General features: G+C 37.6%; 1 protein-coding gene across 1 annotated transcript in view; it reads right to left on the bottom strand.

The window, feature by feature from the left end:
- Positions 1 to 1,222: 1,222 nt before the first annotated feature.
- The window catches only part of GTF3C4 (general transcription factor IIIC subunit 4), a 38,213-nt gene continuing 20,959 nt past the window's right edge, over positions 1,223 to 18,476 (bottom strand). Inside the window, exons 3-5 of the mRNA XM_020973478.2 lie at positions 15,911 to 16,041; positions 14,481 to 14,569; positions 1,223 to 9,566 (exon numbers count right to left, since the gene is read on the bottom strand). Of these exons, the coding sequence (XP_020829137.1) occupies positions 9,502 to 9,566; positions 14,481 to 14,569; positions 15,911 to 16,041 (285 nt within the window). The 3' untranslated portion in view covers positions 1,223 to 9,501. The remainder of the gene's footprint in view (positions 9,567 to 14,480; positions 14,570 to 15,910; positions 16,042 to 18,476) is intronic.

Raw genomic sequence — 18,476 nt, forward strand, 5'->3', positions numbered from 1 at the left:
ATACATAATATTTCACTCTTTAGTTTACATCTTAATTTTTTTGGCCTACTTTATACCAATCAAATAGTATGTATGTCTCTTATTTTCATTTAAATAAGCATGTAGATACCCAACTGGGTGAAAATAGGTTAATACAATGTGCTCTTGGTCTATATGTACTCTGTGTACTGCCATCTTACATGAACATTCAGCAGAGAAGTTATTTTGATTTGATTTGAAGTTTATAGACAGAAGAATTTCTATTCCCTCAAGTTCCCTGTTTATTCTGACAATGGTTATATGTTTTGTGTCCAGAACTTTATTAGCAATGTTACTTTGCTCTCCTAAAAACCTAAGTGGAGAGGCAAAATTAGACCAACCTTCCCATATTTTCCTCTTCTGCTTTCTTCTTCTACCTTTATTTATGAGAGAATAGGGGAGAGAGAGAGAGAGAGAGAGAGAGAGAGAGAGAGAGAGAGAGAGAGAGAGAGAGAGAGAGAGAACGAATCAGGGAAAGAAGCAAATTAGATTCAGGAGCTGGAAAGGGTTCAGAGTGCTAGTTGTTCTACTGTAACAAACCATGCTGTCCCTTCCTTAGGAAATGATGAATTCAGAGATAAAGATTCCTGTCTTGATAAAATGAATAATTGGTGGTATGATGTGGTAACACTTGAGTGAAACTGGCTGAAATAAAATGGTTTGCACACATGTGTAGGACCTGATGACAGTGAGGCAGTTTCTATATAAATTAAGGAAAGCAAATTATTTGCAGAAATTCTGGGGAAGATTCTGCCTTCTCCATGGTCTATGGTGCTTCTCTGCAAACATGCAGGCATGTTCTATATTGTCCTTAAAAATAATACAAAGTACCCCTTTAAAAAAGGACTACAGGTGGTTTTCTGAGTGCCACTTTATCACCATAGAAGTGGTCTCAGCATCTCTAGTGGCAAGTGGCAGGATTCAAATGTTACCTATTCTCTTTAATTCCTCCTAAATTTCTGAGGTAGGCAATCCAGGACAGTGATGAACTTAAGTTGAAACTAAGGAAGTTGATGGGGGCCCCATCTGTTATTACAGATCTCTACATCTCTCCTCTTTATCTCCCTTTTCTGTCTTCTTTTCTTTTCCCCTGCCCATGTTTTAGGTCTGACAATGATACCCATGATTACTGGCAATGAGGGCTAAATAAGTTGAAAGCATTACCCCAAGGCACAGGAACCCCATAAAACACAGACATACAAAATACAAAGAATTTGGTTATTTATTTATTTTGAATAAAAAAGAGGGCAGGATAACAATACTACTGGCTCTGTATACAAAACACAACATGAGATATTGCATCACGTTTACAAAACTGCCATTATGTACAGCACCAAATATTCACAGCAATTTTGACTCCAATACCAGAATCATACAGGAAATGGAAGTGAATCCAAGATGGACAAATGAGCAAATCGAATGGCCCTACAATTAGCCTGGCAAAGAAATGCCTGAACATTTTAGGCATACAAAATGAAAGTTCTGTTACCCTTTGCTTGGGTTGTAAGGAACAGATCTAAGTTCCAATTCTCTAGTGGGGCCTGCTGCTCAAGGAAAACACCAGAAAAAACGTCTTATGTATTTATTCCCTCCACAACCTTCCTGACTCCAAATATTTCCCAAGAGAACACCACTGTGACTATTAAATAGCCCACAACACTAATGTGTCAAGGTACTTTTCCAGGAATAAATATAGCCACATCCACATCTCGGTCAAATGCCACTGTGGCTCTAGATCACAAATGTCTGGCTCAGCCATTTGAAATGTGAGGCTCTTTAGTCCTCTTCCAGTCTTTAATTGTAGTGTTGAAAGCACTGAAAAAAGTGAATTAGGCTTCACCTTGAAGGTTACAAAGACTCATTCATTCATTCATTCGACAAATATTTAATGAATGCCTACTATGTGCAAGGCACTTTGTTAAGTGCTTGGGGATTAAAAAAATGATGTTGCCTGACCTCAAGGAGCTTACAATCAAGTAATCCACATTTTTTACATATACACATACAATTAAAAGACAGCCGCTCTGAGTCTTTTTTCTGGATAAAGGATATACCCAACATTAGGTCACCACCTAATGATACTGTTCTTAATAAAAGATTGTTTTTTTAAATAATAATAAAGTCTAGGAAGTGTCACCCTCCCTCCCCATCCTTTGCCCCAAGTCTTACTTTTCAGAAAAATAATATTTATTTAAACCCAGCTGTAAGGATGTAAGAACATTTTCTTTCCATACCCTTAAGCTTTCTGATGAACCTTCCATTTGCTTGAAAATTAGCGTAAAAATATTCATAGATACTTTGTACAATTCAAAGCTGAGCACATGGTTGAAGATTAGTACAGGTGTTGATTGAAAGGAAAAATCCATTCTATATCTCTCTCTCTATATATATACAGTCTTGTTTCTTCTAAACTGTCATATATCTTCAAGGATTTTGGTATTTACCTTTCTTGCATGTGAAAGAATATCTGGGTCAAACACAAATGGGTCAAACACACAAGTGCGACAATTCTTAGAACATTTTTCATGATTCCAAATAAGCTCTGTCGATTTCAAGCTTGAAGGGACCTTAAAGGCCGTCCAGTCCAACCCCCTCAGCTTACAGATTTACAGAGGGGAAAAGGCTTCCTCTCTGTTACCCAGCAGGAGAAGGGCTGGGATTTGAACCCAGGTCTTTCTTCCAATGTCAGATCCAGACTCTTTCCAGTGCCTCTAAATTTAATGACCAAAAACATTTTGGGGTTGCCTACTCTCTGGCACTATTTATAAGCACCTTACAAATCAATATAAAAAATATTCACCAGTCTGACCTCCCCTCAACTAACTAATGTGCCCTTCCCCTGCTTCCAGGAGTATATATACAACAGGTCTGTCTTATATAAGATGAGTAGGGTGGTAAGGTGTGAAACTGCAGAACTTGACTACACTTAGTTGCTTGTAAGAGCCAAACTCTGGAGCTTTTGTTTTTTTGCTTTTTTTGGTGAGGCAATCAGGGTTAAGTGACTTGCCCAGGGTCACACAGCTAGTAAGTGTCAAGTGTCTGAGGCCAGATTTAAACTTGGGTCCTCCTGACTCCAAGGCTGGAGCTCTGTCCACTGTGCTGCCTGCTGCCCCAGGAACCTTTTTACTTTAAGAAGTTTGCAGTTGTAGGATTCTAACACATTTAAATGAGCTATTTTGCATCTTAAAATCAACATAAGATTCAAACTCAATCTCAAAATTGAATTCTCAAACCAATCAGTTATTGCTTTGCAGTTGACAAACCTGACACTAGGTCTTAATTCTAAGCCATCACTCCCTTACTTCAGTGGTTTGGAGCTGGCAGACTACTTGAAGGGGCCATTGAATTAAACGATCTGTAATGTTTCCTAATTTTTTATGAGTCTTCCAGCACTAAAATTACATGATTAAATAATATCTTACATCTGTGTACCACTTCACAATTTTTAAGACCTTTACATAATTTATTATTTGGACCTTCATTTTCACAACAAACTTGGGAGGTGGACAGACAGGAACATTCCCCATTTACAAAGAAACTGGGGCACAGAAAATCCGAGTGGGTTTATAAGGCAAGTGATGGATCTTTCATTTCTTCCAGCTCTACCTAAATAAACCTATGAACTCTCAGCCCCCGAGAAGTTCCCACAAAAACCTGCAACTGAAAGCTCATACTTGCTATTTTTTCAGACTGTCAGAAAATTAAATGGAAGTTTCTTTCCTGAGAGGCAAGAACTGTCCCAATGAATCACCAATGTCAGGAGGCCTTCCTCTGAATTAAAATGTCAAAGTACCCCTAAATACTTGAAGAAAACCCAAGATAAAAAACCTGAATTTAAAACAGAAAGCAAGTAATGGTATTCATGTTGTAAAAGGATTAATCACAGGGCTCTTACATATCTAGTTCCCCTATAGAACTGAAAACAATTTTTATTTATAAAAATTGAATTGACACAAAACTTCTCAAGAACATATTTAAGGCATGGCCAAATGGACAGAGGGTTGGACTTGGAGTCAAGAATACCTGGTTTTGAATCCCACCTCAGGAGCTCTGTGTGATCCTGGACAAGTCACTTAGTCTCTGATCCTCAGTTTCCTCATCTATAAAATGGGGATAATAATAGCACTTATGTCATAGGGCTATTGTGAGAATCAAATGAGATGATGGATTTAAAGTGCTTTGCCAACCTAGAAGCACTATATAAATAACAGAAAATATATTATTTAAGAAAAGATAAAGATGGCTGTCAGAGGGGCACAATGTGTCTAAAGTATTGACTTTGTATCTGTTCCCCATAAAAGAGCTAATAATACTCCTGAGAATCTTTAGTCTTCCTCAGAATAGAGACATTTTGGTTCTGCATCTGACTCTTAACATATGCAGAACTCTAAAACTCTACCCTAAAGTGCAGCTTTACATACTTTTTAAGGGCGTTCACAATTTACAAATTATTGGGGGGGGGGAATGGATGGAAAATGTAATATCATTAGCCTTGAAGCAATTCACACTAACCTAAAAAATGCTGTTTAGTTTCATGACAGGCCAGTTCTGCCTCCATGAAAATTTGAACTATACTGATATTCTACATGTGAGACTATTGTCTAATAGTGAATGAATTCAATTAATCTCTGTTAGATCATTTAGCAGCTATTATATATCTAATTATTAATCCAGTAATCTCTTAGGAGATATGATTAGATTCTCGAGCTAGTCACCAAGGCTGACTAGTACCAAGGAAAGCAGGGCACTAAGATAAATACATACTGATTTAAGGAAGTCATGCAATGACTTATAGGTGCCAGTGCCTTTAAAAAATTCAAAGCAGGTGAGTTGTAAAAAGTCATTTTAATTGGTTATCTGTATAATCTAGGCTCCATGGGGGAGAGGGATGTAACAGATTTTTTTTGGAGGCAGGAGGGACACTACAAGGTTAGTTTCAGGATGTGAGCAAAGTTAAGGCTGTTGACATGGAAAATATCCCTTTAAAACTTTTTAGAAATTGTTTACTGTCATGAAGTCATGGAGAAGAAAAAGCCAGTATTTCCTACTTGGAGGTAAGACCCAGTTGCACAATTTATCAAATACTCTGACAAGGACACTGCTTTTAAGGGCATCATATGAAGGAACTTTAGAAGTTATCTAAACCGATCCCTTCATTTTACAGATGAAGATACTGAGGCCCACAGAGGTGAAATGACCTGCCTGAGGTCACATGGGCACAAAGGACAAAGGCAGACCCCTGCTTCCAAGCCTAGGGCTCTTTCCTTTGCACCTCTGTCCTCACTTGTTTCAGAGCCCAATCTAACTTCAATACTTGGCTTCTAGCTGAAAGCGAGCTAACTTTGGGAAACATCTTCTTTGACAACTCAGCTGGTGTCCCTCTACCTTTCCTAGGGTGTCCTGTTCTATATTCTTTCTGGCCTTAGATATGGGCTCCTTCAAGGCTCCTGTTCTTTTGATTCACCACCCCAATTTTGTTTATTTTGTCTTTGGCTATTCTGACTAACTTTCCCCCTATGCCCCACACTTTTGATGAATCCTCTAGAATCCTCTCTTCTCTTTCAACTGTGCCCTTTCATTCTAACAAAGGCAGCTTAATTCTTTGGAACTCTGCCCCCAGGTGTCACTGCCCATCTAGCCCAACTGAAAGAATCTCATCTTGGTTATCTACTCCTGCACAAAATCTTCATTTAGGGATTTACAATAAACAGTGGCATATTTACATATTTACTCTCTCTTTAGCGTCTTCTCCTTTGTTATGGAAGGAGAGGCTCAACCTAAATCCATAATCACTCTTTGAAGGTACAGTGTATTAAAGGAGCTGCCTTTCCTGGTCCATAGACAGCTACCTACAGGATATGATTTGTACCCAAACCAGGAAGAGCTCCCACCCTGGTCTGGCCCTGATGCCTAGTTTGCTTGAAATTTCATTCTTTTTAGTGAAGGTACTTTTCCCCAGTTAAAACAGAAATACTTCAGGGAAGGGTAACACATAAAACAATGTTTTGAAGAAAAATAGAGAATATTTAAGTTATTCATAGTGAATTCCTCCCCCCCCAAGAAATACTGCTATTGAATTATAGTTTTTAAAAGAGGGGAGACCTTTTATTATGTGATTTGGTTTTTGAAATTCTCCTTTTGCTATAGTAAAAAAAAACCTTAAAAATTGTTTAGCTAGCTTTATGAATTTGTGTTACATTGACCTCACAAACTAAAAACTAAGGAATTCTTCTTTGGAAGAAAGGAGAAAAAGGCAGGGGGAATCAGCAGCAGGCAAGATGGACATGGCTCTTTTGGAAAGCAATCAATGCCACTAGTTCATCCGGGAAGGAATTAATCATCAATTCAACAGATAGTACAACTGCTACAATCTGAGCAGATATTCTACAAATCCATCATTTCAGTTTAGGTCTCTTAACAAGCACTAGTAAGTGTTACCCTCCCTATAGTCTTATCTGAGGCTATTATAGTTAGAATAGAACACAATTTAATATTTAATCATTATCCCTTTACATTGTTTTAACCTAATTAACCTGTTAAGTTTGCTAATATATCCAACCCACATGCTACAACATTAACATTCGGATAAACTACTTAGGGGGAGAGGAAGAAAATGTCACGTTCAACCACTAGCATCGTCAATGGTTCTAATAACTTCTGACAATGAAAAATAATTGGTAGTTTTGGCAGATATAATACTAGGTAGAGCTTGCTTGAAGTCTGAGTGGTGGACACATGAGGATTTCAGAATGAATATCAAGCATAACAAGCTATCAATTACTTATCTAGGATAATAGGGACAAATTAACCCCAGGCAGAGAAAATGTGATACATAGGTGGATATCAGACTCCCAAAATGCAACAGTGTTTCAACTGAAAGGTCTAGTTTTGTGTCATCTTTGCTAGTGCACTTTAAATGCAATGCGGCAGTTATCACCTCCAGTACCTTCTTCAGTGCTGAAATACAGTCATATTTGAGCCAGATAGAACAGGTTTGTTTTATGAACTAAGATTCTGTAAACTTCTCACATTATCTGTAAACAATCTGACATATGTGATCAATATTCCAGGCCAATATTTGGGTTCACCTAGACATTCATTTTCAAAGGTTTCACTAATTTAAGAATTTGAAAGCAACTCCAAAAATGTGGCAGCAATGCCAGTTTGTCCCTTAGTGATACTGTGGGGGTTAGCTGACCCTCAGAAGAGAACATATTAAGTAGCATGGGATCATTATGATGCTAAGTGAGGGTGGACTATTAACTCAAACCTTTCTCTTTCCTCCCCACAATTCAACATTCCCGGATGAAGCAACATTCTCATTAGATGAGGCTCCAATGAAGGACAATTAATGCTATGATCTAGTCCCATATATCAGTCAGTTTGTTTGAGGTATCTCCAACCTGGAAAATGGCTTCCTAAAAAGACACACAAAGAAACTTGGGACTCTCTTTCAGTTGGTTTCTTGTACTCAAGAAAACATGGTTCATTAAATACTATGACAATAAGAGACATTTTAAATACAAATGAAATGTCAAAATTTAAATGGCACTTATTAATATGATAAGAACTGGCCACTTTCTAATAAACCAGTTTGCCCAAACAAACAACACTTGAGGGATTTCTGGCCATGGCCTGTCTTAATTCCTTTATTGACATGATTCTTATAGTGGCCAAGTAAAAAAAACAAAACAAAACTGTAGGCACTTCAACCACACTACTGTTTTCTCAAAGTTTGTATTTTTTAAGAACTTTGTTGCCACCTAGTTCTCTCTCCTGTAAATCACCACATGGTTTGAGATCCTGAAGCCTTGATAAAAAGCATTATTCTTAGCACTGCTCTCAAAGTGACCATGGACAAAGAGTAGAGTTCAGTGAGCAAGAGATCAAGGCCAGGAATTAAAATCTAGTTTGCTGGGCAGAACAATATCATAGGGATCTTTTTACCTCTGGAGATATCGCCTTGGATGCCTCAAGCGCTCTGCTCTCTGACACAAATTAGCCAAGATAGATATAGAACGTTAGTTTGTAGAGCTTTCTAGCTAAAAACAATAGCATAGAACTAAATCCAATTACCAAAATTAGACCGTCTACCATGGATCAAACTGGAGGAAGAAAAAATGAGATTTACCATAGAAACAGGTAACAATATTGCCAACAGCATCTGACTGAAGAAAGAATGTTTACTGTTTCCACCCATCTTTCCACACAAGTATGAGCCACGTCAACATAAATGAATTATGGACTAAGTCCAGAACCAATGATTCAGTTCACATATCCAAGCCTATTACAATTCCAGAATGCCTATTTCTACTTTTAAAAGGGCAGGTATTATTTTATTACCCTGGTTTATGTTAGAAGGATATAGAAATTTTGCATCTGGTACAAGTTACCTGGCTCTGTTCAGTTAGACTGAACATATTTTGACATCAATGCAACCCAGACAAGGATTCCCCTTTCCTAGATGCCTTGCCTTTTCCAGGAATATTCTATGATCGTCTTTATTACACCCCTTCCTTGGATGCTAAAAGTTTGCTTAGAAATGCACACAATTAAAACTACTAAAAATAATGTTAATACAATAGTGGTTTTCTTTCCTTTCTTTCAAAAGAAAACAAAGAGCCTAGAATATAAGCAATTAAATAAATTTACTTCAAAACCAAAGAAGGATGAAGGAAGGAATCCTGATATATTTTTAAGAGTTGGTTAATATGATCAGATTATATGGAAGGCATAGCTAATTTAAAAAGTTATATATGAGTATTAACCAATAACAGCCCCGCCCAACTGATACTCATTTGATTTGGCACAGCAAAACCAATTTTAGTCTTTTGGTCTCAACACAGTATTAACCACAAAAGGCAAAGGATGATGTTTGTTCATTTTGAGAGAAAACGAGAACTAAAATGCTAATTTGATTCCTCTGAAGGGCTGCAGCAGGCATGCAGGCCACTTGTTAAGAAAAAACAAAACTGTTCACAGTTGAGGATACTTCAACTTGATGGTATGCTGGCTGTTAGGACTTGTTGAGAAGCCAGCCACCAGAAGACGGACGCTCTCTCCCCCTCTAGGAGACTACTCCTGTCAAAGAAGAAAAGGGGCCAGTTGTACTTCACCGGTCAGAAGAAGCCATCTGGTTTCCAGTAATGTTAGGAGATGGTTATTGTCCAGGCTGTTTTCCATCAAAAGACACATGCCAAATAAGAGTGCCCATTAGGTAAGAGGGACTTGCAGTCACCTCAAAAATACTTCAGCAAATCCTCATTATCCAGATATATAAAAAAAGATGCACTTCCGCCTCTCAAGACAAGAGAGAACTGAGCCTCTAAGACAGGAGTCTCCAATGTCCCATTTATAGGAATAAGGGCAGCATCTCTCCTCTTATATAGGCAAAGTTTACTCCTATGTTTTTTTTTTCCTTCCAGGCAAAGGAAGTTTTTTATAGCAAAACAACTGCCTTCTCCATCTTCCCATGACTGTCATTTAGAAAACAGGGGAGTCGCAGAACGGGCAAGGGCCTTGCAATAACCTCTTTATCCAGTCAGGATCTGTGAAAAGGAAAACAAGGGGTATCAAACACGGATTTTATAAATCACAATAGGCAGCAGAGTATGAGGGGTGGGAAATGAAATGAAGAAACAAAAGAAAGGAAGTTAGAAACTAGGACCTTACACAAGTCACTTCTCTTCTCTAATCTTTTAACCCATCATTACACATTCTTCCCAACTGGCAAGATTTTACACTTAACTAGTAGTTTTTTGTTCACTTCTATCTCCATAATGATGCACAAAGAGGCTATGAATTTTTCACTGTTACCAATGTTAAAAAATATACTTAGTACAAAAACAGTCCCACTTCTTTAAACATAAAATTTAGATCAGTTCAACTCAAAGCAGAGAAGGAGGTTATGATGATCTGTGTTTCTACTTTTGCTAAAGTAGACACCAGAAGCTGGGTATTCTGTGTTGTTGCTTGATAATGTCAAAGTCAATTGTCTCATGTCTGATATCAACCTGGGCTAGTTAAAAAGTCCTCTGTTCTGTGGTCACAAAATGTATTCCAACACTGTTGTTGTCGTTGAATAATTTCAGTCATGTCCGACTCTGTGACCCCATTTGGGGTATTCTTTGCAAAGATAATAGAGTGGTTTGCAATTTCCTTTTCTAGTGCATTTTAAAGATGAGGAACTAAGGAAAACAGTGCTAAATGACTTGCCCAGGGTCACATGGTTAGTAAGTATCTGAGGCTGCATTTGAATTCATGAAGATGAGTCTTCTTGACTCCAAGCCCAGTGCTCTAACCACTGTGCAACTAACTGCCCTTTGCATCTCAATGTTAGCAAACCATTTAATGAACGTATGCTAAAGGGAACCACCAATTAGTCAAAAAAGTAGGGATCTGCTGTATCTCACGCCATTTATCAAGAAATATCCCAAATGCATACATGACTTAAATGGTGACATCTTCAGCAATTCAGAAAAGTAAGGAGGAAACTACCTTTCACACTTATAGATGGAGGAAGGGGTCAGGACTAAATAAGCAATAAAGAAGTTTACTGAATATAACAGACCACTTTGGTCATATTCAATTATAAAGTTTTTACATAAACAACTGCAATGCAATTAAAATTAGAAAGGAAACAGGAAATATTTGCAGCAAGTTTCTTTGATAAATGTCTCAATCCTAAGATATATAAGGAATATCCATTCAGTGGTAGCTGGCAGCACTTTGTAAGCTTCTTTGGATGTTTCCCCTTTTTTTTTGTCTCCCTCTCTTCCTCTATCCCCCCCACCCCCAGCCCTAATTTCTCTTACTAGGACAGTGTGCAGCCTCAGATTAAACTAAAATGGAAGAAGAAATTGGTGTTCTTTTCATCAACAATGGCTCTGGCATGTGCAAACTGGCTTTGCTAGGGATGATGCTCCTCAGGCTGTGTTCTTCTCCATTATCAGATGCTCAAGACACCTGGGTGTCATGATGGGAATGGGACAGAAGGACAGTTATGTTGGTGATGAGGCCCAGAGCAAGAGTTATCCTGACTCTGAAACATCCCATTGAATATGGCATTGTAACTAACTGGGATGACATGGAGAAAATCTGGCATTATACCTTCTACAATGTGAAGCCCCTGAGGAACACCTTGTTCTGCTTACAGAAGTTCCTCTAAACCTCAAGGGCAGCAGAGAGAAGATGATACAAATTATGTCTGAGGACTTCAACACTCCAGCCACCTATGTTGCTATTCAAGCTGTGTTGTCTCTGTACGTCTCTAGTTATACCACCATCATCATTATGGACTCTAGTAATGGTGTCACCCACACTGTGCCCATCTATGAGAATTATGGCCTTCTCCATGCCACACTTCATCTAGAGTTGGCTGGCCACTGCCTGACGGACTACCTCATGAGACACTGACAGAAAGTGGGTAAAGCTTTACTACCATAGCTGAAAGGGAAATTATTCATGACATCAAGAAGAAGCTGTGCTATGCTGCCCTGGACTTTGAGTAGGAGATGGCCACTGCGACTTCATTCTCTTCCCTGGAGAAGAAGTAAGCATTTCCCAATGGCCAGGTAATCACCACTGGCAATGAGAGGTTCAGGTGTCCAGAGGCCTTCTTCCAACCATCCTCCATGGGTACTGAATACTGTGGCATTCACGATGTTGATATCCAAAAGAATCTATATGCCAACACAGTACTGTCTGGTGGTACTACTACTCTGGCATTGCTGACAGAATGCAGAAAGAAACCACAGCCCTGGTACCTGGCACAATAAAATTGAAGATCATTGCTCCCCCTCAATGTAAGTATTTAATCTGAATTGGTAGCTCTATTTAGGCTTCTCTCTGCACTTTCCAGCAGATGTGGATCAGTAAGCAGGAATATGATGAATCTGGCAAATCTACTGTCCATCACAAATGTTTCCAAATGGACTGCTAGCAGATCCACAGCATTTACTGCATGAGTATTCACAAAGTAGACGTTTGCCTTCGCAAATATACATTTCATGTTAGCCTCATGAAGCTGGAATAAGCCTTCTTTGAAAAGAAACTTGCTGGGGCAGCTAGGAGGCACAGTAGATAAGAGTACTGGTCCTAGAGACTGAAGGAACCTAAGTTCAAATGTGGTCTCAGACCAGATGCTGGACACTTACTAGCTGTGTGACCCTGGGCAAGTCACCTAACCCTGACTGCCTCAGAGGGAAAAAAAAAAAGAAAAGAAACTTGTCCTTGAGGAAGTTTATATCTGATATCAGACAAATATCAGCACTTTTTAGATTGCTGAACTGTTACTGACTTGACCTCATATTCAAGTTAATAGTTGTTCCTTTGGTGTTTAGCATACCTTGTACACCACTTTGATCTAAACCCTGATACAGGTCACTTCATTTCAACAGGTAAGACTAAGAGTTAACTTTTATACAGAATTGACCTGATAATATGGCAATATAGCATCTGGCTGATTGACACTCAACAGCTGTACATTTTAGTTCTGTAAAGAATTAGGTCTGTACAGAGTACCTAAAGGTCACATTTCCAGCATCTAAAAAAGCTGACTTGCAGAATTTCCCTCCTAAGGCTAGTAAGACTTTTTTACATGTGTTATTAAATTATATCTTGCCACCATCTTAGCAGGAATACATACTGAAAAAACAAACCTTAGACAGAATATTTTTCCTCCCCTAACCCATTGTTTCCCCCCAGTGTCATGGGGTTAAGTTACTTAACCTTGAGTTGCAAAAAAGTCTGCATTCACAACTTGTAAATTTGTGCATCTAGTTAATTAATATATGTAAGATTTCTATAGCTGCCTTAATGTTCTCACATGACAGTAGTATACTAAAATTTGTAAGTCATTTTAGGAGTTGAGAATCGTAATGCCCAACATTTTATTATGTACAGAAAAATCAAAGTGCTGTAAGTAAACTAAAAAAAAAGCTATATAAGGAATTGATTTAAATTTATAAGACTAAAGAGTTATTTTCCAACTGATAAATGGTCAAAGAATAGGCAATTTTCAAAGAAAGAAACCCAAGATAGCAACAACCACATAAAAAATGTTCCAAGTCACTAACAGTTATAGAAATACAAATTAAAGCAACTCTGAAATCTTATTTCACAGCCATCGGATTGGAAAGAAAACAGAGAAAAGGAGTAAAATGTGAAATGTTGGAGGGACTGTGGAAAAACAGGTACATTGGCACACTGTTGGTGAAGCTGTGAATTAGTCCAATCATTTTGGAAAGCATTTTAGAATTATGTCCAAAAAGTTACTAACCTATGCAGACCTTAGGCCTAAACCCAAAGAAATCAAAGCAAGAGGAAAAGGAGTTATATACATGTTAAAAAAAAATATCTAAAACAGCTCTTTTGGTAGTAGCCAAAAATAGAAACTAAGGGGGTGTCTACCTACTGGGGAACGGCTAAACAAATTATGACATATGAATGTAGCAGAATATTACTGTGCCACAAAGAATGATGAAAGGGACAGTTTCAAAGTGAACTAGGAAGACCTCCCTGAAGGGCTGCAGAGTGAAGTGAGTGGACTAGGAGAACAATGTATACAAGAACAACATTAATATAGATAAAAACAACTCTGAAAGATTTAGAATTCTAATCAATGAAATGATAAACTAGGAGTGCCGAGAAATGATCACCTCCTGATAGAGAGTAGTAATGGGCTTAAAATGCAAACAAAACACATTTTTCTAAATCACCAATATGGGAACTTATTTTCCTGGACTATGCATATTTGTTATGAGAGTTTTAAACTTTTTTTCAAAAAATTGTTCCAATGGGAGAGGAAATACTGTTTGTAAAAATATTTTTAAAAATACATATTAAAAAAACACCCTAGATGCCCTATCTTAAAATATTGTATTCTCTTCCCACATAAATGGGGGCAACTAGACATAATGGGACATAGTAAATTAGATCAAGGAGCAAGAAAAAAAAAAAAGGAGTAGGGATGATGAACGGGTCAGCACAAATTCTTAAACGCTGGAAAAACAATTCAAAATAGCTATCCTGCTGAAGAGTGGTAGTGTCATCTTTGTATCCAAGGAACAATATTATTAAGAATCTCATTTGAACTTTTCTTAGTTAATCAATGAAATATAATGGTTTGCACACACAAACCAAGTGTTAACCCTGTCATATTTTAGATTGAGTCCACTCTCTATGGACATAGCATCACTCACCATAGCAAACCACAGAGCCACGTGATTCACATAGTAAATGTAATATATACTTAGACACGGCATTCTCCAATTACCATTTTCTAATTAGAGCTGTGGCTAAACAATAACATTGTAAAGAGCAGAATACTATCCCTGCTTTCACTCTCTGCCTGCATAATAGACAATAATTCTGAGCCCGACCCGAGTCGTTATACTGATGACTGGGCATTCTGCCAGCATTTTTAATCCCATCCTTCCAAGCCAGGGAAGACACTCACTCACCTTCTGGAGTTGGATGTCGTGCGATGCTGTCATGAAGCAAACACCTTCTGTATATCAAACTCTGGCAGGACTGGTAGGTTAAAAAGCACCTGAAAGAAGACACTGTATTGTCAAGAGAAAAAGTTGGCTGGATTCAAACCAATAAACTCTGAGAGCAGTATGCTATTTGGTTGGAGGTTCACCATGGGCAGCTAATTATTTTGGAAAGATATGAACCAAGGTGAAAGAACAAAAATAATCACAAGCTCAATGCAGCATCTAGGCATCCATATTAGTAAAAACCACACTTGTTGTGACCCAGTAAGATTGGCACAAGCCAAGGAAAAGGTTTATGTATAGGGCATGAGATCAATTGGGCAAAGGCTTATGGAAGGTTATGCTCAGGCAACAGTAGTCAAAAATGGTACTGATGAGGGGTAACTATGGATAGACAGGATCTTTGTTGACTGCACCTTCCAATTTGTCTGTTAATTCAAAGATATCATTGCCTAGTCTGGAAAGAATTCAAAATCTGCCTTATAGATGGCTGGACCATGAAATCCTTTGGCTCGTGTTAAAAAATTTATAGAGCATACAAGATGCGTGTTCTAGACACTACTGAGTTTGTGATTTTTATTAGTCAGCGTCTCTATTTGAAGAAGTTTATGAGCTAGTTGCAAGGAGAAGGAGGAGGAAAGAAGAGCAGGAGAGGTGGAAAATGCAATACAAATAAATTTAAATGACAAAGAACACATAAAAGATATAACATAGATACAGAAGATCCATTGATTCTAAGTGAGGAAACATGGGATGCAATGGGATGGTGCAGTATAATAGGTCATTCCAGATTACTCAGAGAATATTTCTTGGAAAATAAGGAGGGAAACTGTTCCAATATTGAATAAAGGATTGGAAGGGGAAGAATTAACAGTAAAACACCACAAGGGCCCAGTGGTAGTATTTAGAAATTACATTTTGTCATTATCTTTTCTCATTAGAAAAAACAACTGTCTTTGTGAAAGAGCCAATTTGCTCAAAATGTGAAATTCACAAAAAGTTTAATTTTCTATATTACAATTTCTGGAAAATAGTAAGACTGAAAGCCATTTAGAGTAAGTCTATTACAAACAAAAATAACCCTAACCAAATAAATAAGAAAACTACACATGAGTTTGAAAATTCTATTTTAAACTGTTCCTTTCCTAACCTATAGATGAAAAAGAGTCAATAGTAGGTCCTACCAAAATGATAGTCACTCTCCCACATAAACTTATGAACAACATACTTCTTCAGTGGGTAATACTTGTACATGTCAGTGGCAGACATTTGCTCTAGTCTATAAGGGGAACAATCAACCAATCAATAAATATTTATTAAGCACTTACTATGTGCCAGGCATTGTGCTAAGCATGGACTTAGCACAAAAGCAGAGCTGATACAAAGCCACTTACCGAAGCCAAATGTGCCCATTGGAGCAAACTGCCTGCTTACGATCTGTGAATGGCAAAATTTCTTTACACAAGCTGCAGTGTTCAGGGAAAGTTTGTTTGTTCATCTTCTTTGAGATGTGCCCAATGAGTACCTAAGAAGACATAGCAGAAGCAATAGTTAGAGGTGAATGTAGCATTATCGAAAGGGGAATGCCTCAGAAGGAAAAATCCCATTAAAATAAAGAAAAAGTAACTTAAAATCCAATGTGATAGAAGTAGATAGACTTATAATTCTCTATTGGCTAACCATAGTACTTGAGAAGGAAGAAGTTGCACCACTGACCACACTTAGGTAAACTGAAAGAAATACTGAATGAAACAGAAGTCATTCATGGTAGTGTATTAATATAATAACACAGATTGAGTTCACTAAGGCAAAAACTATCCCTTAAAAGCAAATATATATTATCATCCTCCTTTAAAAAAAATTTTTTTTAAGGCTATTGGGGTTAAGTGACTTGCCCAGGGTCATACAGCTAGCAAGTGTCAAGTGTTTGGTCTGAGGCCGGATTTGAAATCTTGATTTCAGGGCCGATGCTCTATCCACTGTGCCACCTACCTGCCCCCTTTTCAAATATTTCTGAAATGAGCACCTAAAGCTTTTGTTACAGGTTGTGAAAAATGTAATGCAATCATTAAGTTTTTGAGGCTGTATAAGGAAAATCATCCCTTCATAGAAGGGATGTTAGGATGTTAGGAAGTTATTGTTAGGAAGTATAGCTCAAAACACCATCTCCTTTGCAAAATTAGCTAAATGTCTATTCCTAAGAGGCTAGAAAAATCCAGTTGGATGTCAGTCTTGGTAAACAACAATCAGGAATATAAAAAATTTAACTTTACCTTGCAATAATTTATCAGAACCTACAAGTAAGGGTTGACATATTGGGTCAGATCAATATATAGCTTAGGATTCTGTTGGTAAAAAAGGTCCCAAGGGATGAGCTACAGGACCAAGTTGTCCTCCCTGCTATCAATCGTAAAGGGTTATATATACCCTAGTTTCTCTTTATTATCAAATATGAGCAAATGCTTTTGAATCCATTTGTATATGTGTGTGTTTGTGCCACACATTTTTTTTTACTTCTACTACCTATTTAAGAAATGAGTTCCATGAGTTTATTATTCACTGTGTGAAATGGACCTTTCATTTGTCCTAAACCTACCTCACTGAGTTGAAAAGGGTATCCCTTGTCTCACTGTTTAGAGACTTAATTAAAACATTTGGTTTCACTTTTATCCACATGCTGTTCATAATATTACAAATTTCAATTGCATTTATTCTTAGCAAAGAATCCTCCTTCTTCTAGTTTATCCTCATAGCACAGTCCCCAGCCATCCTTCCTATCACTCTCCAGTCTTTTTGAGGTACAGCAACCAGAATTTCATTGAATTCCACTAGAGTTTTAACATAAGGGGCAGCTGAAAGTCTGCAGAATAGGAATCAAAGCTGGAAAGAGCCTCAGAGGCCCCCTAGTTCAACCTCCTCATTTCATGGATAAGGCATCTGAGACCAGGACAGATGAGGTTACTTGCCCAGGGTTATAGGAGTTTCTGTTTTGTTTTGAAATATCCTTCTTGGTGACATGCAAAGTGTTTTATTGGCCCTTTTTAGCAGCAGTCAAAGGCCAAAATCATCAGGAATACTTAACAATAACTCCCAAGTCATTTATACATAGAGTTTGGATTTTAAAAAATTTACTAAATACCCTTGCACACATTAAAATCTATGAACTATAGAAAGATGCAGGTTTAGCAGAAACTTCTCTTTTGTAATGGCTTTGTGGTGGCTGCCCAACTTATGCAAAAAAAAAAAAAGCAAATTTCTCAATATCTTGGCAAACAACAACAATATGACCTTGAACTTATATACCACCAATAGCTTTTTCAAAGTGCTTTTACATGTATATCATTTAATTCATGTAACATCCCTGTAATGTAGATACAGCAGGTGTCAGCACCTCCACTTTAGAGAGGAACAGGTTGAGTGAGATTAAGGGAGGTTGATAGTGAAGAGATGACAAGAAGCAAATTAATTGGCAATGTGAGGTCTCTTACCTCTTAGTCCAGAGCTACACCACATTAATATGAACATAATGCCAGCACACCAAATTTCAGCCCAATAAATTAGTCAATATAAAATACCTTAAATTCTAGGGAGGAAAAGTACTTTATTATGGTTTTGTTGTTGTTTAGTTGTGTCTGACTTTTCTGTGACTCCTTTTTGGGGTTTGCTTGGCAGAGATACTGGAGTGGTTTGCAATTTCCTTCTCCAGCTCATTTTATAGGTGAGGAAACTGAGGCAAATAGGGTTAAATGATAAGGTAAAACAGCCTTTAAAAAAACACTTAAATAAGACTAGTAAGTGTTTTCATGAATATTCTGAATTGTACCTGAGCGATAATTCATATCAAGAGAGTATATAGCCCTTTGGAAAGAAGCAGCAATAAGTAATCTATGACTCTACTATACATACAGATTTATGATTTAACATGAGGGCTAATGATATTTGAACTTTATATCTCCAATT

The sequence above is a fragment of the Phascolarctos cinereus genome, unplaced genomic scaffold (genome assembly GCF_003287225.1).
Source record: "Phascolarctos cinereus isolate Bilbo 61053 unplaced genomic scaffold, phaCin_HiC Scaffold_2;HRSCAF=192, whole genome shotgun sequence".
Classification (NCBI taxonomy): Eukaryota; Metazoa; Chordata; class Mammalia; order Diprotodontia; family Phascolarctidae; genus Phascolarctos; species Phascolarctos cinereus.